This window comes from Sciurus carolinensis, chromosome 4 (assembly GCF_902686445.1).
Source record: "Sciurus carolinensis chromosome 4, mSciCar1.2, whole genome shotgun sequence".
NCBI classification, from domain to species: Eukaryota; Metazoa; Chordata; class Mammalia; order Rodentia; family Sciuridae; genus Sciurus; species Sciurus carolinensis.
Genome location: NC_062216.1, coordinates 160427287 through 160449894, shown reverse-complemented (window position 1 = coordinate 160449894; position 22608 = coordinate 160427287). Strand labels below are relative to the sequence as shown.

The window sequence follows — 22608 nt, the reverse complement described above, 5'->3', positions numbered from 1 at the left end:
CAATGTAACGGGTTGTCTAATACACAGCTCAGCGCTGAGCCACAGAAAGAACTCTAGGTAGTGGGGAGACCTGAAAGTTTTTAGCCAAAGATATGATGGGTTGAGGGATTGATTGAGATCTCCCTTGTATTTTTATTTGTAAAAGTCACTTGATTCCCTGCCCCATTTTTTATACTTCAGCCAGAATTTGAAAAATCCAGAAACAGAAAATGACAAGATTGTTCCCAAAACCACCATCAGCATTCCCAAAGCAGAAGAGCTGATTGCACCTGGGACACCTATTCAATTTGACATTGTGCTTCCGGCTACAGAATTCCTGGACCAGAACAGAGGGAGCAGGTAAGGCCAAGGGAGGCTCTCTGGGAGAAATGAAAGACCTGACTCATTTCCTCCCCACCACTGCCACCAGATCGCTGCCCATTCTGACTTGAAAAGAATCAAGTACTCAGTGTCCTTTTAGCAGCAGCTGTCATGACCGTTGACTCCTAACTGTTCCCCTAGGCGGATCAACCCTTTTGGTGAAACTGAGGATGAGTCATTTCCGGAAGCAGAAGGTAAGTGACAAATTTGGTGTGCTCGTTCTTTCCCCTGCACAAAATGACCAGGGTCATTGAAATAAGATGTTTAATTATGTTGTAAGAGAGCTGTAACTTAAAATATGAATTGAAATCATGGTCCACCCGTGAGAACAAGACTTGGATAAAAATGGGAGAGCACAGGATTTTCCTTACCACGAGCCACCCCATACTCTTTGGAGCTCCTGAGAAATAGGCTATGCCTAAAATCTGGCGCTACTTGTGTCTAGCGTTTTGTACACCACGTGTCAACAATCCAAGAAAAAAATCTTTCAAACTTATCCATACAAAAAAAAGAAATGAGCCAAGTGTGGTGATGGATGCTATTTTCCCAGTGGCTTGGGAGGCTGTGGCAGGAGGACCATGAGTTAAAACCAGCCTCAGCAAATTAGCAAGGACCTAAGCAACTCAGACCCTGTATCTAAATGAAGTATAAAAAAGGGCTAGAGATGTGGCTCAGTGGTTAAGTGCTCCTGGGTTCAATCACCAGCCCCCCCCCCCACCACAAAATTACTATTAGAGTAACCATTTATATTTTCCTAATAATTTTTTAAACCCTCAAGTTATTTTTAGGGACAAAGGAAGAAAAAAGAGGCTTTTCAGTTTAAAATGGGTACATGAATTATTGTTCCTACAGAAAGTGAACTTTCAGACATTCATCTTTCAGTTGGTTGGTGTTATTTTGTCAGATTATATGCCAATATCTTATATGCCAATATCAAGAAGCCAATGTTGGAAATTCTTTAGAAGTTCTTTAGGATCAATGAATTGTTTTGGTTTATAATCACTGCCCTCAGTAGTAAATATGATGTATGAGCTGAGGGAGACCCAACATCAGGACTTTTACCACAAATAAATTTTCTTCTATAAGAGGACCAAATGAGTTTCCAGGATCTAGTGGAAATGCTCTTGAGATTTAGAAGGCCATTCATCTGGCACCGCTATCTCATAGATGAAGAAAAAGAGGAGCTTTTCTAGTCTATTGAAAATAGTTTCAAACTGACAGATGCAGAGAAAAGATTCAGAGCTTCAGCAACAGGGCTTTAAAAAGTCTTACTGAGAAATTTGGGTAGAAAGTCCTCCATAGAAAGCAAACCTGAAGTCTTTGGCCTTTTCTCAGACAGGGGCATCTCACATCGGTAAGCAGATTCACAGCAGGCAAAATACATGTGACACTGAGCAGAACATGCTCTCTTGCAGATTCTCTTTTGCAACAGATGTTTATAGTTCGGTTTTTGGGGTCAATGGCAGTTAAAACAGACAGCACTACTGAAGTGATCTATGAAGCAATGAGACAAGTATTAGCAGCTCGGGCTATTCATAACATATTCCGTATGACAGAATCTCATCTGATGGTCACCAGTCAAACTCTAAGGTACGTTCAGTTTCATTTTCAGACTTTGATGGCTTCATCTGATTCCCCTCTTAAGGCACATTCACCCACCTGAAAAGTTTGCTAGAATATGTTTGATTGGATCAGATGAAGATGGTACTCTTGTTTTTGCTCCTTCCCCTTTTACATTTCCATTGTATAAGATATAGTATAAAAGATGCTCCCCTTAAAGACAAGAACTGGTATCTTTAAGAATTTCTTTATCTTAAATGCTTGGGGCCATAACTGTTTTGGGTTTTTGTGGGGCAGGGGGTTATGGAACCCAAGTCTAAACATGATATTCATTTTTTATACACACAAGAATCTAAAAGTAAAGTTATGTAATATTTTTAATAATTTTGTTCATAAAATAAAATTTCATGGTGTGGAATAATTTTCCACTTGTGGCATCATTTCAGAGTGGGGGCATTCTAGATTTCAAGTGTTCAGATTAGGGGTGCTCAGCCTGTACTGTGTTCATGAAGACGCTGCTATTCTCTGTCATATCGCAGTGCTTGAAAATGAAACTCATTTGAGAGTACTGTTTATAAAAATTAACAATGAAAAAAAAAAACATGAATCTGCCTAAAATAATTGGACCACCTAACTAGTTGGAATTGAGATGTATGTTATATATATACCAAATTTCTAAAAATTTATAATCCCTCCCCCAAAAAGGGAATGTAAAACATCTAATAATTTTTAGGTTGGGTACATGTCTGACAGTATGTTAGATTAATTTGTTTCTTTTCATGTTTCTTACTGTAGCTTTTGGGAAGACTTAAGACTCATACTGTATTTCTATGGGACAGCACTGTGTCAGAGCCAAAATGTCAATAACATATGCTTGTTATTGGTTCTCTGGCTTATAGGGTAAAATTAATTTTGATTGGAGATAGTAAATTGGGAACAATACTTCATTCCAAGAACTTCCCAATGTGAAGTCTCCTTTATGGCCTCTGAAGGCTACCAGTTATCAAGCTTCAGCCTACTTGCCTTGGTCTTGTTTTGAACAAGTTCCATGGGGGGCTTTGGGAACGAAATACAAACTTTTAATCATGTAACCTGTACAAAATACAGCAGCCCTATTCTTTCCCTTGACTCAGACTTTAAAAAATTGAGTCAAATTCATCTGATCACTCAACTAAAAGCATCCTATATACCTTTCTCTCCAAATTCCTGATCCAGTTAATCACTGAGACCAATCAATTCTACTTAAATATTTCTCCTTTCTTCCTTACCATTCCTACCTCAGCTTAATTCCTATGATCAATATTGCTCATTTGGACTAATATTCATGTATTTACTTCTAGTCTATCTTGTTCAACAGAATTTGCAGTGGTTTGCAGAAATACAATAGGACAGACTCAGGCTGAGGCAAAAGGATTCAAAAGTTTGAGGCCAGCCTGAGCCTCCTAGTGAGATCCTGTCCGGAGAGCTGGGGATGTAGCTCAGTGGGAAAGGACCCCTGCGTTCAATCCCCACTACTGAAAAAAAAGGAATACTATAAGACAGAACCATTGTTTCAAGTACAGATGAAAACAAAAATTGAAGGAAAAAAGATTGATTTGAAAAAACACCCCCATTCCATCTTCAGCAACCAAACATGGACCCCTATTGATTTTCCAAGCAATAAGAAAGAAACCAAATCTCAATCACAAGATTGAATTTCCATTATGTACACACAGCTCTACAAAACTTTTTTAGATTATACCAAAAATTGTTACATGGAGATTAATTAACTCTAACCAAACTTAAAGAGACCTAAACATGGAATGGATGCCAGGGTATGAATATACAGTGGTAGACATGACCTTTACAAAGTCTGGAACACTTCTTACCAGCTGGGCAGCACATCTGCCTCTGGTAGAAGTGGGAGGCCAAACTCCATTTCTTAGTTGCACAACTTTAGGCAAGTTCCTCAGCCTCTGTATCTCTGTTCCTTTAACTGTAAAATGAAAACTGTATCCGCACCTCACAGTGGTGAAGTAAGGAGTGACGGGCAACATGGAAAATGCTCACTGTTAGCTCCAGAAAAGGTAACTAGGACTTTGGCAAAAATGAGGATATAGCTTCTGCCATTCATTAAATCTGCCCTTTTCATTTATTTTAAACATTTTCAAATACTATTTTTTATTATTTGTGATGAACCTTATCATGAGAATTAGGTTATTATGAACAAAATCTTGGTTCTTTTAAAGCTTTTCTCCAGATGTGTCCTGGACCTTTTATAGAAATTGGCTCATTGTTCTTATCATCCAAATGATCTTGTGATTTGCCTACTCTAGACATTTCATATAAATGGAAACTGTAACTCTTGCTTTCATCTAAAGCAGTTTTTTTCATCTAAAAGTTTATAGTGATTCCATAATGATTCATATACCATGTTAATTACTCTACCACAAGTATAAATATATAGGAGAAATGTATGTCTTCATATTTAAGACATTAAATTCTCAAATGCAGGTCAGGTCCATCAACCTCATTATTAAATGAAGTTTAAAATGTTGTGAAAGAATATATTCTGAAATGCCTTCTTGAACATAACTTCTCTAATATCTATCCTGAAAAGAATAGTTTTGTCAAAACCCCTTCACTGTTTTCTCACCCCTACCCATTTTTTTAAAAGTTGAATTTAGAATAAACTGATCCAACACTTCAGAGGAATTAAAGTAGCCAACGACTGTTGAGAAGGAAGCTGTACAGAACATGATCTATTCATATTATACATTAGAACTCAGAAATTATTATGCTGCTGTTTTTGGCAAAACACTGAAAATCAATATAATCCTCCACTGCAGATACCCTGAGCTTTACCTACACAGGTTCAAAAAAGGCAGAAACCACAGCACACGGTCACGCGTAACTGTCTTGCCCCGCCCTCAGCCAGACCTTATTTTTCATTTGTGAGGGTATTTGTATGATTTCATTCTGAACTCTTCCCTGTTTTACAACCCCTCCCTCACCAGTTCTTAAACATTTGTGATATAATGAATCTCTTAAAATTTCAGGTTGATAGATCCTCAGACTCAGGTGTCAAGGGCCAATGTAAGTACCTCATCCATCTTAATGTTAGTGACTCCGTGCGTTTTGGTTCACCTTCTACTTTAAATACACCTAGGCACTTAATAATCTGCTAAATTAAATGACTGCCATTAATAGTACACTCTTTTTCATGATGTTCCCATAGAGAATAACCTTGTTTTTTAAAATTCCATAGAAAATAACTAACCTTGTGTTTTAAATTCCAGTTGTGTGATTATTCAGTCTATCCTTTCCCATCCTTCCAGTTTGAACTTACCAGTGTCACACAGTTTGCTGCTCATCAAGAAAACAAAAGGCTAGTTGGCTTTGTCATCCGCGTTCCTGAGTCCACAGGAGAAGAGTCTCTGAGCACATACATTTTTGAAAGCAACTCAGAAGGCGAAAAGGTCTTGTTATTTTTTTTTTTTTAATATTAAGATTCTGTAAGATCTCAATCCAGACTAGTCCATTTTTAATGATTTTTTTCTGCACTGTCCTCCTGAATATCTAGTTGATCATCCCTGTGCTTCCATCCAGGAGTTCAGACAGGGACACTTCCTAGAAAGGCCCCACTAAAAGAAAACTGACTAGATTAAAATTTCCCCATGGAAGAATATATGTCAACTAAATACAGGGAATGGGGAAGAACTATAATAGCAAGATGCAGTCTTTTATTATTGTAAGGATATCATGAAATGTTAAAAGCAGTTCCCCCAAAACTTGTTCTAAAAAAAAAAAAAAAAAACACAGGAAGTTACAATAGAGAATGAGAGCGCAAACCAAGGAAGAAAACATTTGGGAAGTACATACAAGCTGTTCTTAGTATGAAAAATACTACATGTGGTACTGAGAACCATCAAAGTTAATCTTCCTTTCATTAAGTAGCTGTTTACCACTATGTATATGAACATGCAATAGCTAAATATACTTGAGAGGAAAAATATATCCTCAGGAATTTTAAATGCTGGAGTAACTTACCTGGAATATTTTTTGTATGGTATAAATCAATGATAGGGTGTCAGGGCAGTTGCATGCTAATGCTCTGAGCCCCATGGGACAAATGTCCTACAGCAAAGTCCTGTCTTTCCACGTGGACATAAACAGTGCCCTCACTGTACTTCCATATCACATTTTTTTCTAAAATTTTGTCCTTTTCTACCTTTACCAAACACTACTTTTCTTGTCTTTTGCAGATATGTTATGCCATTAATTTGGGGAAAGAAATTATTGAGGTTCAGAAGGTAAGGTGCATTTTAGTGCTGGTATAACAACTGTTCTATAGACATTTGTACATTTTTCTCAAAGAGAAAAGTGATACTCATTAGCGTGGCCAAATTTGGGATTTTCTTTAAGCATTCTAACCACCAGACATCTCTGATCGATCATCTGTGTCCACGTTCCCTGGTAGCATGTCTGCACTTTTTAATTAGTGTGTGTCACTGCTGCAGCTCCTGCTTTATTAATTTTCTTGCTTGCATACTAGTTGGCTGGGTTTCCCATGTGGGGGGTACTTAAGTACCCACCGTGCTCTGCAGCCTAGCTCCTTAAAGGATGACCACAGGCCCAGCAGCACTGACAGGCGTCACCTGGGACCTTACTAGAAATGAACCCTGAGACCTCTCTGACATTCAGCAGCTTACAATCTCATCCAACAAATTTTTGAGAACCTAATTTGTATAAAAAAATCCTGGAATTGCACTAATGAACAAGGCGAACATGGTCCTTTATCCAGGGATGTTTTCAAGTCCAGCAATGTCTAGTAGAATGACATCACATCTAGATCTGCATTATTTAATATGCATGTTGAATGTGGCCAGAGTGACTAAGGAACTGTATTTTTAAACTTAAAATATTTTACTTTAGTAAAATGAAGGTGCCTTTAGTGTAGTCACTGCTTGGGGAGGGCAGGAAGACCTACAAACATGAAATAATGGCACACATTACAAAGTTAGTATCCAATGGTACAGGTCAGAGGTGGGCACACTTTTTCTATAAAAGGTCTTTATCTTTTAGGCTTATTAGCTTCACAACCACTTTACTCTGCTGTTGTAACACAGAAGCAGTCATAGGGAGTATGTAAATGCATGCGCTCCAGTAAATAAATGGCCATGGTTTGTCAACTCCTGGTATAGACTAAAGACAAAAGAAAGGAGGGGGCTTAGAGACAAAGACGACAAGGGTTTTGTGAGGGAAGTTCCTCCATGGACTCTTTAGAAAGGTGATTATGAATTGGATACATAAATGATATTATGACCAAGAGGAAAATTAGTCTGGACTCTAGAATAAGTAATGTCTTTGAGTTTTTTTCAGCCAAGTGAGGAGACCCAGCTGAAAGCCCACATTGACAAGAGTCGGGAGGAATGAGGTTAGGTCACAGAACATATTGAAAGCCAAAGTGAAGGGGTTTAAGTGCATCTTAAGCTTTTTCTTTTTTCCTTCTTAAACTCTCCTAACTTCAGGATCCAGAAGCACTGGCTCAATTAATGCTGTCTATACCACTAACCAATGACGGAAAATATGTACTGTTAAATGATCAATCAGATGACAATGATGGAAATCCAAGTGAAAATAGAGGCACAGAATCTGAAGCATGACTCACTGGGGCCTGTGGGGGCAGCGCGCACAGGAAGGAAAGCTCCTCCTTAAGGGTTTTCAACTTCTCTGATGTACAGGCACACTGACCTGGCTTCAGAATGCTGACAATCGTTTGTGGAATGTGCCCCTTGATGCCTTGATACTGAGACTGGGAGGGAACAGTTAAGAAAAGGGTGACAGCCTTCCTACCCATCTACAAATGTTATTTTAGGTGCCTTGTGGTAAGTCTTCTTTCCTTAGATTGCATTGCAGTGCTCAGAATGAAAGCTATGAAAAATGCATCATTCACTTTATTTGGATGTCATCTCTTCAGTTTCTAGTATCTTTTTTAAAGTGGAAAAAGCCTAGCTTTACAACTTGATAAATACTAAATATTTCCTAGTAATATAATCTATTTTTATATTTTACTCAAAGCTTATTAAGTGCCTATCATTCTGAAAACTGTGTATTTATAATCCAACTTATCTCATCACTGGGCCTGGCAGCGTTACTGTGCAGTGAGGTGGTGAGCGCCGCGTGGAGGCCCAGCACCAGTGGCGATGCAGGGCTGGTTTGGGTCACTGTTAGACACCGTAAAGTAAAAGGCCTAGGCCATGAGTACTACAGAAAAAGTTTTGCAACACAACCTCACTGAACCTGCATTCAGCAGTTTAAGGTCCTCTTAGATGTGACTTTTTGTGGCTACTCACTATGAACAGGATGCAGCTCTACCAGTTCCTGTTTCTTCTGAGCCAAACCCTCAAGAAAGGGATTGATTAATTTTTAAAACTCACTTGAAGCACAGCTGGTTATGGGGCTTGGTTTGAAGTTCCTATTTCTACCCTGATATTTCTGGTTCCTGGAATCCCAGTCCACTCCCAGATCCCTCCTAGCTATGAAAGAAGATCATGAATTGGTATAGTGTGTTTAATTGTAACCAAGTTCAACAGATTATCATTTTTGTAATTAACCAGCAATAAAAACTACCATTTCTGTTTCTTTTGCTTTCTGTTATTTTCTACAATATTTCCTGGAAGAAAACTAGAGTCAGTTCTCTAGATTGAACAGTTAATTTCCAAAAACCCTAAGGTTTAATGAAATCACTGTAGAGGAGACAGCTCATCAAAAAACTATTCAACCTGAGTATTTTTTAAAATGGGGAATTACTAAAACAACTTTTGCAACCCAAAACTAAGTTAACTTTGTAGGGTCTGTTAGAAAAATCACTCCTGTAGCATGTCTACCATCAGAGATATGGGGAGTGGATCTAAGCCAATATGAGATTGTACACTATTAAGTAAGTTCTAGATTCACTCTAACTGTATTTTATCAGTAAATTCTCAGCTGCAAGATCCACAGTCATTCTTTTTTTTCCTTACCTAGACTTTTTCAGTGAAGGTGGTTATAAGGCGGGTAGTCTCAGGTCATGAACAGTTATTAGTTTGGAAATTGAAGCACTGTTAAGACTGTGGCTTAAATAAGATAAAGAGCATGCAGATAATAAGAAAAAGATAAAAAGATTGAAATTTAGCACCTTAAAATTAACTTCATCAAAAAATACCAGAGGGCTGCGGAAGTAACTCAGTGATAAAGTACTTGCCTATGATGTGTGAGGCTTTGGATTTGATTGATATCCAGCATCACCAAAAAAAAAAAAAACAAAAAACAAAAAACTAAGCAAAGATACAAGCAAGCACATAAGACGAAATATTCAGAATATATAAAATACTCCAACAAATGTTTAAAAACAGTCATGAAAGCATTTCCTAAACTACAAAGGACTCAAACAGAATCATGCTCATTCTCTCTCAATAGGAAGTGCAAATGAAAACCACAGACATTTTATATTCACCAGACTGCAAATATTCAGCTGTTGGGAGGGAAAGGAGCAATGGGGAATCTAACCCACTGCTGAGACGAGAGAACTGTGTGACAGTCTAAAGAAAATTTGAAAGTGCGCCTGTCTTAAACCACCTTAGCAGTTTGAACACATGCCCCAAGACAGGAGCAACAGTGATTATATCAATAGTGTTCAACAGTATCCCAAATGTGCAAACCCCAATGTCATCAACAGTAGAATAAACATCTACAATCATTAATAGACTACTAGGGAAGTAAATATAAGCTACAGATATGCAACAACATGAATTTTTAAAATGATACTGAAGTCATAAAAGCACACAATACAGTAAGATTCTATTTATAGTCAGGATAAACATGCAAATACCGTGTTAGGAAAATACAGAAAGGTTGTAAAATTAGACAAAAGCAACAGACCTATTTCCACCAAACCCCTGCCCTGGGGGTAGGTGGGCTGCTGAGAAGCAGGAACAGGTGCTCAACCTATGTGGTGACTTCCCAAGCAGTAGTCTAAATAGGACATACGTATATTCTTTTGCATGTGCTGCATATTTTTAAATAAAAATTTTAATTTACAAACAGGGTACTTTACTCAATTTACTGAATGATGTATTAATGCATATAGAAGCCCTGTGCAAAATTAACAAGTCACCAAAATGAAAGGTGAGAGTGTTCAGGAAATGGAATCTTTTTAGAAAACCAGCTATCCTCACCAATTTCCATTTCCAGAGAGTTTGCCATCACATACCCATAAGCCTGCGTTCTTCAGGGAAGGTGCTTTTAGGGAAGAGCAAGGCCTTTTTCACATTTACAACTACCTGAGTCACTGAACTAGGACCAGTTCAGCTCCTACCCCACGGACAAATAACAGACTGCTGCTTTTCAAACTCCACTAAAAGAATAGCAGCAGCTAACACTTACATACCAAATGCATTTCTACCTATGAGTACAAATTAATAAGCCATATAAAATAGCTAAAATTAATTTATAAAGTGCTTTACATAAATTAATCCTCAAAATCCCATGAACTCCATATTATTACCATCCCATCTTCTGCCTGAAGTAAAGCAGCATAGAGACTACATAACCTCATAAGCAGCAACTCAAAATTGACATCAGTCTGACTTTGGAGTTTATGCTTCTAACCACTATGTTCTATGTACATGACCTTAGAGATAAGCAACTGCCAAATATTTCTCAGTACTGAGCTGTGAAGATTATTGTGATGTTCAAGAAAGTATCTGATTCTGCCAAATTTTGTTTAAATACTTTAAAATTGACTTGTATATAAACAGATACTTATAGGTATAGAAGTTCCGCCCCAATGATAATGACGGCATTACTACAGAGTGCTTCAGTATACATATATTTTACATATGTTATACAATGTGTTTTAGTTCTTAAAGATGATCCCAGAATTATGACATCAGATATGCATCAACGGAAAGATAAATTTCATCTATATTCCTGAGTGTATCTCCACTAATGGGAACTGGAGAGATCAGATAAACTAAATGGTAAAGAAGAGGTAAGCTATTAAAATAGGGAAAACTGTGTACTGGCTCAACGTTTTATATACTGTACTATATGTAAAAGCCTATCTTTATATATAAACTATAACCTTGCCATCACCATCTCAAGAATTCTTTGTATAATCTAATTTCTACAGATTTCCACTTATTCTAGATTCCCCTTTTTTATCTGAAATCTTGGAAACCTATGTAATAGTTCCTAACATTTAAAAACTTTGTTTAAAAAAAATATTTTTAGATAGATACTTCTAGGTATCTGTTGGCTCTCCCTAAGCCAGAGAAGAGCTGACGCTGGAATGGGAAGACGGCAGTGAGCAACCCTGAAGGATGAAGTATCTTCCTCCAGTACACACAGCAGGCCTCCTTACTGTTTGCTATATAAGTCACAGAATTTCTACACTCAGTGCTCCTCAGGAGTAGCACAGACCCTTGGCATGTAAAGCATCTATCAGGATCCATGTCGCATTTCCCTGTGCGATTTAGGGGGAAGGGGAAATGATGCAAATATTCGGGTGCTCATACTGCCTGCATTATTGTGTCTTTGGTCAGCATCCATGACATCATGGCAATCAAACATAGTAACCTGCCAGTAGGGTAAGATCAAATCCGAGATCCTTATAGCAAGAGAATGTGTAAATTGTGGTTTGCACTGACTTTAATGGCAAACCAAATAAATAATGTTAATCTCCACTGACAGGAAAACAGTTCAATAAATTGATGCATCAACAGCAAGAGGTGGAAGGGTAGGGTAGACATCTGAAACATCTGCAACCTGAAGTTGGAAAAGATTATTAAAACTGATTAAAGCCTAGCATTCATACATTCAGCAAAACAAGCATAAAAGATTCAATATGATGTATGTGATGGTATTATCTTTCCAACGATTTTACAAAATTTAATATCTTGGAATAAAAAAAGGCAGTAATCATACAACATAATGTTTAACAGGATTGCTATCTCTTGCCTCCAATGTATTTTAAAGGCTCTTGTTTATTACTATTTCACTTCAACCCATGTTTGTAAATAGGATTATAGTTATTTCTAACATATTAAGCACTTCATACTTAGGATCCCTTTCCAGGATTAGGATTTAAAATAACTTCATGTTGTTCCTTTTATTTGAAAATATCAAGCTACGTAAAGATCAAGAATGTATAAAGAAAAGAAAATAAAAGTTCTTTTCCTGGAATAAATAAAAATCTGAACACATTTTATACTTGAATTTTTTTGCCTCTGGACATGCAAGCATTTTTCTTTGAGAGATTCCATGTATTTTATTTAAGAAGATCCCAAACGGTTAAGAGCTACTGGTTTAAAACATTCAGTTTTGAACATAAACATCCAGGGGAAGGAAAAATTTGAAATTATATTTATTAATGTTTTATTATACATATTGTATTCTCTTAGGATTGGGAGAGGGAACCCCCACTCAAGTGAGGTAACAAACTTGCCATCCTTTACAAAATTTAATTTGAAATGACAATGTATGGTTAGTCCTTAATTCCTGAGAATTTGAACATCATTAAGTTTTCTGTGAACTTATAACAAATGCTCACATTAATTTTTAAATTACAGGATGTCTGAAAAAAATATTAACATTAACATGTTAGTAAGAAAAACCATCCAAATGTACATATTAACTCAGGTGTGAATACACTGAAGCCCTGTTGCTCTGCAGTTTGATACCATTTAAATACTTTTCAGACTTTATTTCAAGTATGTGAAATTATAATTTCTCCAGACTGCAGTGTTGTTATTTTGAACTAAAAGTAAAATAATAATCTGTCATTTTCTTCTCAATTGTAGGTATCCAGGGAGTCAGCATGTGACCTCTAGTACTGATAAAATGATTAATTTACATGTGGGGATAATCCAGAAACGTGATTCTTTTAATTCCAATTTCTGTCCCTACTGAAGGACATAATTTTAAGAAGTTAGAGAAGAAAAACAGAAAACAATACTGTTGCTATGAAATGGTGACTAATTTGATACAATTAAATGCAATATCATTAATATAAACATTTATAATAATGAAAATATAAATTATTAATTATGCAGCATGCTTTAGGGCCATTTCTACAGTTAGTATGAATTAAAAATATCAAATGCCTTTAATCTATCCATTGTCCATAATTTTTTAAGCCATGTTTACATAATAAACATAAAACAGTTCCTACAAATTCTGTTTCTTCTGATTTTTAATAGGGAAGGTATTTACCTTGGGCTGGAAGTTTTCCTGACCCTAAACCAATGAGCACAGATAGCATACTGTATACCCATTCCAAAAGGTGGAATCAAAGAACAATGTTAGAATTTCTTGCAGGATTTATCCAGAGAAAATGTTTAGCAGGCAAATGCAACAGAAAAATCAAGCATTTTCCCAAATGATATTTGTATTTAAAGTTTTAAATTTTCCTTTTCATCATAAAGGTATCATTTTATTATATTTAAAAAGGCCATGATTAAACCACTTAATTATTAGCTAATGTATCTTTACAAAAATAAAGCCAGTAGCTTGCCAAGAACTAAATTTACTCAAAATCTTTCTGTATTTTTAAAATCAGTAAGTGATTTATTAGTTTTATTCTCACAGTGGTAATTTTTTAAAAGCCTGCACGGTGCAATTATTTAATCCTATGTCTTGAATTATACTTCATATAAAGAAAAAGCCTGCCCAAGCCATCAAGATTTCAATTTAACCCAACAGAGAAGAAACCTGAGTTTAGATGTAGAAACAATTCATTCAACTTTTTCTGATATCAACCAGAAGTGAACAAGCAGGGTTCTATGGCTTTAATCTGACTTTTCTTTTGAGTATTAAATGTAAATCTTGAATTTAAAGCAGTTGTTGGAGGTTAAATGTTCCCAAAGCAATGTAAACTAATTACAATGTCTCATCAAAGACATCAGCAGCAGCTCTTGTGAGTCACATGAAATTAACAATGAAGGATCATCAGTTAAGGGTACATAACACACCTGTGCCTCACCTCCAGTATCAAAGTCATCTTCACATACTCTTTTTATAAGAATATTGATATGTATGCTTCATGAATTTCAGGCTCAATTCCTTTTATTTTTAAGACGTATTTACTGGCTATATAGTATATGCACTGAATTTCCAATGACTTGAGATAAAGACCTATTTAAATATAAATTACAAACACTTGTAGACTCAAGAGATCTGAGGTGACATTTTAGGGATTTGGTTTGCCAACAAAAAATTTTTCCTAGAAACATCTTCTAGCCTAAAGTCTAGGCAAAAATCCAATTTAAAAATCTTATTCTCAACCTTTGAAAAGTAGAGCCTTTGTAAACAGAACGGCTAAACTTTAGAGTACTGCCTTAAGAGTTGCAACAACTAAGTATCTTCCACAGATGTGACCCAGGAAACAATTTGATGATAACTTACAACATCCATTTCACTGGCAAAGTATTAATACAATTCTGATGATTTCGTACCATCATATCATTTCACAACAGGATCGGCAGACACAGTGCAGTCAGACAGGTCTCCATTGCTTGTTTTAGTTTCTTCTAGAAGTATGAGTGAAAATAACAATGGTCATATTTACATTCACTTTAAAAAGTGAATTAAAAAGTAAATAAAATTTGAAAAGAGCAATATTGTTACATTTCAAATTAAAAGGTTGAAGCCATCAAACCTTTCTTTAACATCACAAATTATACCTAGTTTTTGTTTTGTTATCTAAACCAAATATTGAGAAAGTTCTGACTGGTTCTTAATAGAAGTGCAGAGTTGAGAGAGAGAGGAATCACATCTGGGATGGGGCTTCAAATTGAGCATCTTTCTCCTGTGGAATCTTGATACCCCTCATCTAAATAAGTCATGCTCCCCCATACCGCTTTCTCCAGTTGAGCCAAGAAATCATTATGATACACTGCCAATACTGATGAGATGTGACAGCAAAATCACATACTAAAATTGTCCAGAATGAATAACTTTCCACTTGTACTTATAACTTACTTTTTATAAAGAGCTTTTTACTATTTGTTATTAGAACAAATTCCTGGCATTTTGTGCTAATGTCATGTGTGTGTACTATTCATTAACAGATGAAAATTATTTAACTAATGTACTTGTTCAGTGACTGACATCTCTGAGCAATCTTTGGCTAAAATATAGTCAAGAAGTGTGACTTGAGCATGTGAGTGATATACATCAAACCAGAACCCTAGAGAGTTAAGAAAAAAACAAACCAAGGAATCCCACTGCCCTGAGACAACAGGGTTTGGTGGTTTTGTTTTAATGATTCATGCCTTAAAGCAAATGTCTAATCCACCTGCAGAGTTTTCCAGTCACTTGCACTGAAGACAAGGTTCCAGCATCACAAAATGCCTGAGCAGAACCTAAGCACTCAGTTTCTTCACACTTTACATTATATTGACTCAGATGCTTCCAAATCTTTTTGCTAGTTTTCTTATTCTTGAAAATGAACCTAAATGGAATTCATTTAATAAATACTAAATATTTTCCAGATAAATCTAAAATAATTTTAAGCATATCTATTAGTCCAAATTCTAAAAATACCTGGATATGTTCCTGATAAATATTAATAATGAATTTATTTAACACTCCAAGGAATAATGTAATTCATGTAAGTGATCTACCCAAATAGTTACTTTACTCAGTGTAAAAAGTGTACTTTAAAAGCTGACATCAAATAATATTCATAAAATATAAGTCATATAAAATACATAAAATCACTTTATGAAGTATTTTATGTCTTGACTAGTGAAAATTTCATGAAATACAGGTTAAAAGGTGGGCAGAGAATAAAGGTGAAAACTCTAAAGGTCAACTCTGTACCCCACTGTGAACTTCTAAGCAGAGAAAAATGTTTAAGTCACATAATTTGCATGACAGAAAAAGGAAACATCTGTTCCTCATGGAAGACCACGGATCCTAAATGTCGAATCTGAGAAATATTAATATCATGGAGATATTAAGTATGAGCCACTGATCAATGTTCTTCAACATTAAAGTGTATAAGCACTTTCCATCGTACGGTGGGATCATCAGTTATGCTGCACTGCTCTCTGACTCTCCCAGGCCTAGATGTGGAGGCAAGCAGGATGCCATTTACTCTGACACTGGATCGCCTCTCAGATTTTACATCTTTTTAGTCCCACTCATGTGGTCAGACTCCATGAACGGCAGCTCTGCCTTCAGCAACATTTAGTCATCCTTTTCTAATTTGTGTCTTCTAATCTATATAGGTTAAGTGGTAAAAGAATAAAACTAAGCTTGTTAAGTTTTATTTAAATTAGAATATGAAATAAGTTTAAAAGGTTACAAGAGTGAAATGCATGAATTAAGTAAATTTCTTTTCAACTTACATAAAGGCTTTATTTTTTTTTAAAGACTTATTACTAGTTCTATATTATTTTCCAAGAGAAAAAAGAAAGTTAGACATCTGACCAAAAGATGGAGCATTCAGAATTGTCTACAGTTAAAGAGAGATTTATTGGTTTTTCCAAATTCAAGTCACTTACTAACCTTCCTTTTCTTTCTTTTCTTGATTCTCTTCGGCTGCAGTCTTGTCTGCTCTAAAGAAAATTCTTGCACTGCTCAATGAGAAATACAGCAATTCAAATTCCTAAATAAACAAATTTGAAACAAAAATGGAAAATGTTTATTATAGCAAAATATCAAGAATGAAAGAAACAAAACTAAGAAGAAAATATTTGTATTTTAATGTATCTTATTATCTTAAAACCCTCTGGCAGGAATCGTAAATAAACTGATCTAAGTAACCCATTATTAAGATCTGAGTCAAACAGCTCTCAAATACCATTAATCCTAAAATATACCTTTCTAACCACTATTCATCTCACTTGTTTAAAATGGGGTTTTCCACATGGCTTCTGGTTTTCAGATATCAAAAAGTTAAGTCAAAGCAGATTTGACTTTTATACTCCTCTACCTGTAGATAGACATCCAGTCGCTTCTGAGTGAGATTCATGGTTTGCAATAGTTTTTCATCTTGACTAGCTGATTGTACATTCTGTTGTTTAGCAACTGCTCTTATCTCCTTCAGGTATTTCTCTCTAACAGACTGGAACCAGTGAAGTGAATCAAACTCCTGGTACTGATCCAAAAGCTTTAGGATGTAAGCCACACCTGCAGTCATTAGCAAAATTAAATTACAGTGAATGCAGAGGTTGTATTCTATGCCATCACCAATAACTCAGCAACAAGCTAACCACATTTTACAGCATAAATGAGTAAGGTTACCAAGATGGTTTAATTTTTCCTTTCCAAGAAAATATGAAAGAGTGTAAAAAACTAAAGAAAAATCAATTAAGAAGAAAATAAATAACATGGCCTGCAAAAATACTGGGCTGTTGAGGGTAGAGAATAAAAATTCCATTGATAAAGAGCAAGTGAGGAGGTTATAAGCAAACCAGGGAAACTAAATACAAGATGCTAAAAATTGGAAACCACAACAAAAATCTAAATGTTCAGTCAAGTTAGACAAGTGATTAGCAATACCAACAATATATACATGACAGTTATGGATGATGAGAAAAAAAGTATTGTCAGATGGCCCCACTAAAATGAAACAAAACAGTAAATGCTACCTCACTAAAAATCAATCTGTAGGGAGCACAAAAAAACTATTAAGTCAATATAAAAACCTATTTTAAGGGGAACATAAAATTAGTGGAAAAAGAGTTCCATTAAGCTTACCCATGGCAAAACCATCATCAGTAAAGGCTGCTCCAATTTTATTTTTTTTATTCAATTTCTCCTTGCAACTAATGGAATGCTCTACAAAGTTGAGGGTCTAAAAAGAGATAAGATATTAAAGAAACAAGAACATCTTTAGAATCTTCAGAACAGACATTTCAAAAACTGCAAAGTCAATCTCTAGGGTCTTGTCTTTCATTCTGAAATATTTGCCAAAGACAGTCTCTTAGTGAGGACACAAATCTGTACAAGTGTCTCTCGATGGCCTTCTTCCCAAGCCATTCAAACATGGGTCCTCCTTCAATCACTACTTAACCCAAGCACAGTGTATATGGTTCATTATAAAGTATTATACACATTTTAGAGATGAGGACACTGAGCACTGGGAGATTTAGCAGCTCACCCAAAATCATACACAAAGTGAATGTGGGAGTCAGAAACGGTCCTGTTTTCCTTCAAAGCATTCTTACGCATATGCAGGAAGCTTTTACTTCTGCCTGACTGATTCATTCTGAAATACTACTTATCATATTTCTGGTTAAAAAGGATTAAAAGTCCTTTGGTTAAAGGGTGAATTTCTCAAAGCGGTACTTCTCTTGAAAATTCAGCTTTTCCAAATACCTTACCTAATCAATTTGTTCAACAAAGATTTACTGAAGCTACTATATAACATGCATAAAAGAACTTTTGATTAAAAAAAAACAAAACTGATTACCTTCTAGAGTTCACACCAAGCAGCACTACTGGCCATGGTAGATTTTTTTACTGCCCAACAAAGTAAGCCACTAGTCGTATGTGGCCATTGAAACTGAGAAACTGAATTTTAATTTTATAAAATTTTAAATAACTTTTAGTGACCATATGTAGCAAAACAAGGACAGCACAGTTATAGAGAGGTACTGAAAGCACCGTTTAAAAAATGATGATGATATAGTGATGAATACAGTTAATAGCCTTCACTGGAAACAAAACATCAAGTTTCACTTTTATTGCCTGTGAAATTTATTTCATAATCTACATATTTGCAAAATCTTTATCAAATGTTATTTAAATCTCTTTTAGACAGCTCATTTATGTTTTTGTCTTTTTCTAGAACTAGACTGTAAACTTAAGCACAAAAGTAGTGTTCTATACTTCTTGGTAGTACTACTTTTGGTCCATTTGGAATAGAATTCTGTAAATCTCCAGGCTCTTCCCTAAGCTCACCAATGATTTTCATTACTGCTACCATGGCCTAAATATATTGTCCTCCAGCTTAAAGAACTATGGTGAGAACTCACCCTAAGTTAACTGCATTGTTGCCATGTAAGACATACTAGTTTGGACAATAGCCTAAAATGAAAAGATGCTTATTAGATGAATATGAACATCTTTGCTGTATCACAGCTACTAAAATGTAATGATAGTTAACAGTAAGTGTATGAAACAAAATTTATGAAAAAAGCGATCTATGAGTCATTAGCTATTTCTGATAGGTAATAATGGTCATGTAATATGTAAAAAGATGTATGTCAACAATTCAAGCAACAATATGAAAAATTATTCTTGGTCAAAGACAGATGTAATGAAAAGCTAAATCTGCTCAGTGATATTTAGATTTTAGAATTTTCTACTTACAAACTGAAAAACTATTATAAAAACCTTTAAGGAAGAGGAACCCTTACTGTTAATCTATACCTCTCTAAACTTCTGACTCTTTTTCCCCACTGGAACAATCTTGGTCTCATCAAAAATGTCATTTTTTATAATTAGCTACTTTTTGATAGTAACTACAGAAATACAGAATATATTATATATTTTAATAAGGAGAAAGCACTAAAACTTTAGTCTAGATATTAGTATTACTACTGAATAGACGAAGTTATCCTCAAATAACAGGCTTTTAAAAGGTATGTTAGAAAAAACTTCACGTTAAAACAGTTAAAGTCAGTCTACACTAACACTTAAAAAGATTATATGGTATTATTTTGGCCAAAGATTCTATGGGATAAATGTAATGACATACACTTAATTTAAAACACTATGATTTCTCTGGTAGTTTTAACAACTAAGAATCTCTTAACTATTAAATAAGTCTCTTCAACATAGCTAATGAATAAAACAAGTTGGTCACATTCACTGAGATCACATTTAGTTTTATCTACAACCAAAAAGTCAGTAATACAGTCTGTGTGCATTTCATGCTACAAGAAAACCATATTTATTAATATTCTTTTTTTCCAATTCATTTTAGGTTCTGAATATACTCACTAGAGGAGGAACAATGATATAGAAATTTCGGAGATGTATATTCTTTGGCCTTCGAAATTCTGGAGCAAAAACATCTACAAGCATTTTGAAATATTCTGTGCCTTCGGCAGAATTTCGTGTATGATCACTGAGGACCAAATCCAAATGCCTAAAAATCAAAAAAAACAAAAAGTGTGTTTCTTCTTTTAAAGAAGGTGTGGCTTTTAAAAAATCCATCTCCCATTAGGTTAGATAAAAGCACTAATAAGTGGGAAACATTATATAATTTCTATGTAAATTTCCTTAGATTTCACAATGAAATAATTTTCTTATAGATAAAAACTGATTAGAACCATCTAATTAACTTAGTCCCTAAAACAGAACAGAGCATCCAGGGACTTAAAATGATAAAGGTTCTGTATTTTTTCTCCCCACAATGAGCCCTACAGAACATCTCATTATAAATAAATTCTTCATTTTAAGTCTCTTCACTAATACGTCCTCTACATCTCCTTACCTCAACTTCAACCTGGCCTTCTTTCAAGAACTAACCTTTTCTTTAAACCTTCAGAAATATTAGCTGCTTTTCCTCCTGAAATCCTCATGTACACTACTTTTACATTATTTCTCTACCAGAGGAAGGCAGAAATTGCCCCTTTAATCCAACTACATGATCCAACTACAGATGTTCCTCAACCTACAATGGTTTTGTATTCTGATAAATTCATAGTAAATTGAAAATAAAGTAAAAAAATGCATTTATTACACCTAGCCAACTGGATATAATAACATAGCAATGTAGTACACTGGAGCATATCAGTTGTTTCCACTTCTGATCATGAGGCTGACTGGGAGCTATAACTTGCTGTCCTACTCTGTATCTCAAAAGAGGATCATAGTATAAATTGCTAGCTCAAGAAAAAATCCGAATTCAAAAGTACAGGTGCAGGGGATGTGGTTTAGTAGTAAAGTACTTGCCTCGCCCTAAGCACCAGGGCCTAGGTTTGATCTCAGCACCACAAAAAACATAAATAAAAATAAAAGTATCATTTCTACTGAATACTTATCATTTTCCCACTATCCTAAAGTTGAAAATAAAGTATAATGGTAAGTTGAGCCATCAAAAGTCAGGGGTCATCTGTATATTCATCTGTTGTTTTCTGAAAGCAAGTATACCAATTTTTTAGCCACTATCCTAATTTATTATCTAGGACTAGGGTGCCTTCCCCAGTTTTCCTCCACTGTCTATGTGGATAATTTATTCATTACTATGACCCCACAACTCCTTGACTTCACCTACCATGACCTTTCCTTCACTTAATATTAACCTTTACACAAATCTGAACCTTTCAGTTAGCAATCAGCTTTACCCTAGAGATCTTAGAAAACAATATCCTACTCTCTGACTTCCTTGGGCTGCTTTAAAGTATTTTTTAAATGGTCCCCAATTTTGAAGAAGATGATGATGTTAAACAAGAGATAAAGGTCCAATTTTCTTTCTTTGGTATGCAAGCCACAAATCATTTTAATCATTTCCATGACTTCAAATGGCTTAATAAATACTTGTCTTCTGTAATCTGGGAAAGCACTAAGCTATCTAGTAGGATATTTCAGAACAAAGCTTCTGTGCTGGGGTCTTGTTTTCATTAAAATGTACACATATACATGTATCTTCCAGTATATTATTTTTTTTTAAACATCAAGCCCATAAAAAATTATAGTATAACAAACCTTGAACACCCTTAACTAGATTCACCATTTCTTCACAATTTGCTAGTTTCCAGTTTTTCAGAAACATTTCAAAGCTGCAGACCTCATGTCACTTAGCATATAAATACATCAGCATTACTCTATTAGTACTGAAGACATTTCCCCAAAAAGTCACAATAGTACACCCAAGAATAAAATATAACATTATCTAGTGTACAACACATTTTCAAGTTCCCCAATCATTCCCCAAATGTTACATTTGGTTATCATGTCTCTCTATTTTCCTAATCTAAAACAGCCTCTTTGCCTTTTGGGTCTTTCATGACATCTGACATTTTTTGAGTCTAGGCCAGGTGTTTCATAGAACACCCTACATTCTGGATTTCTCAGATCGTCTCTTCCTAATACATTCAGAGGAACACTTCTAGAAGAATATAAACCAGGTGCTGGTCATTACATTGCATCAAGAGGCCACAGAATGTCAGTTTGTCCCATTACCAGGATGCTATTTTATCACTTGGTTAAGGTAGTAGACAGCTCTCCATTGGAGATAGTTTTCCCCTTTGTGATTAATAAGCAAGTCTGTGGGATGGTTTTTGAAAATGAATTCTCTAGTCTCCAAAAACTTTTCATCCAACATTTGTGTTATAGTGGAGGTTGCAAAATGTGATATTTTTCCCCTTATTAATCTCATCTGCTCTGTGTTAGCTGGCATTCTTTTGTTAGAAGAAAAAAACAAAAAAACTTTGTCTTGTAATCTTTCTTATTATCCCTATGACTCAGGTTTTTTTAATTCAATGTTTTATGACCTATTTCTACCATTACTCTTTTTGACATTCAAATTGTCTCCACTTTGTTCAGAATGTCCCTTCATACCTGATTCAATAAAATGTTATAAATATTAATAAAATCTACAATTTTCTAAACAAATTCTTTTATATTACAAAATCACTAATGATTCGAGCCTACAGATGGGCACTGTCCAATAAGATCACCATCAGCATTTAAAGTAAAATGAAA

The 22608-nt window shown here is 35.2% G+C and overlaps 2 protein-coding genes across 7 annotated transcripts in view; one reads left to right on the top strand and one right to left on the bottom strand.

Annotated features, from left to right (window-relative positions):
* Appl2 (adaptor protein, phosphotyrosine interacting with PH domain and leucine zipper 2) overlaps positions 1–22461 on the top strand; it is a 60644-nt gene extending 38183 nt beyond the window's left edge. For 2 of the 5 annotated variants that reach the window (XM_047549887.1, XM_047549885.1), the window contains exons 15-21: positions 181–339; positions 502–554; positions 1776–1950; positions 4959–4995; positions 5238–5378; positions 6165–6212; positions 7431–8542. In XM_047549887.1, the coding sequence (XP_047405843.1) occupies positions 181–339; positions 502–554; positions 1776–1950; positions 4959–4995; positions 5238–5378; positions 6165–6212; positions 7431–7565 (748 nt within the window). In that variant the 3' untranslated portion in view covers positions 7566–8542. Of the gene's footprint in view, positions 1–180; positions 340–501; positions 555–1775; positions 1951–4958; positions 4996–5237; positions 5379–6164; positions 6213–7430; positions 8543–10802; positions 10934–19882 lie in introns of those variants that run through there. The other 3 variants (XR_007108342.1, XR_007108343.1, XM_047549886.1) reach the window with 3 other exon arrangements.
* Positions 12278–22608, bottom strand: part of Washc4 (WASH complex subunit 4) — a 55554-nt gene continuing 45223 nt past the window's right edge. For both annotated transcript variants that reach the window (XM_047549883.1, XM_047549884.1), the window contains 5 exons: positions 19900–20047; positions 17650–17746; positions 16883–17079; positions 16456–16555; positions 12278–14471 (listed from right to left, as the gene is read on the bottom strand). In XM_047549883.1, coding sequence (XP_047405839.1) covers positions 14404–14471; positions 16456–16555; positions 16883–17079; positions 17650–17746; positions 19900–20047 — 610 coding nt within the window. In that variant the 3' untranslated portion in view covers positions 12278–14403. The remainder of the gene's footprint in view (positions 14472–16455; positions 16556–16882; positions 17080–17649; positions 17747–19899; positions 20048–22608) is intronic.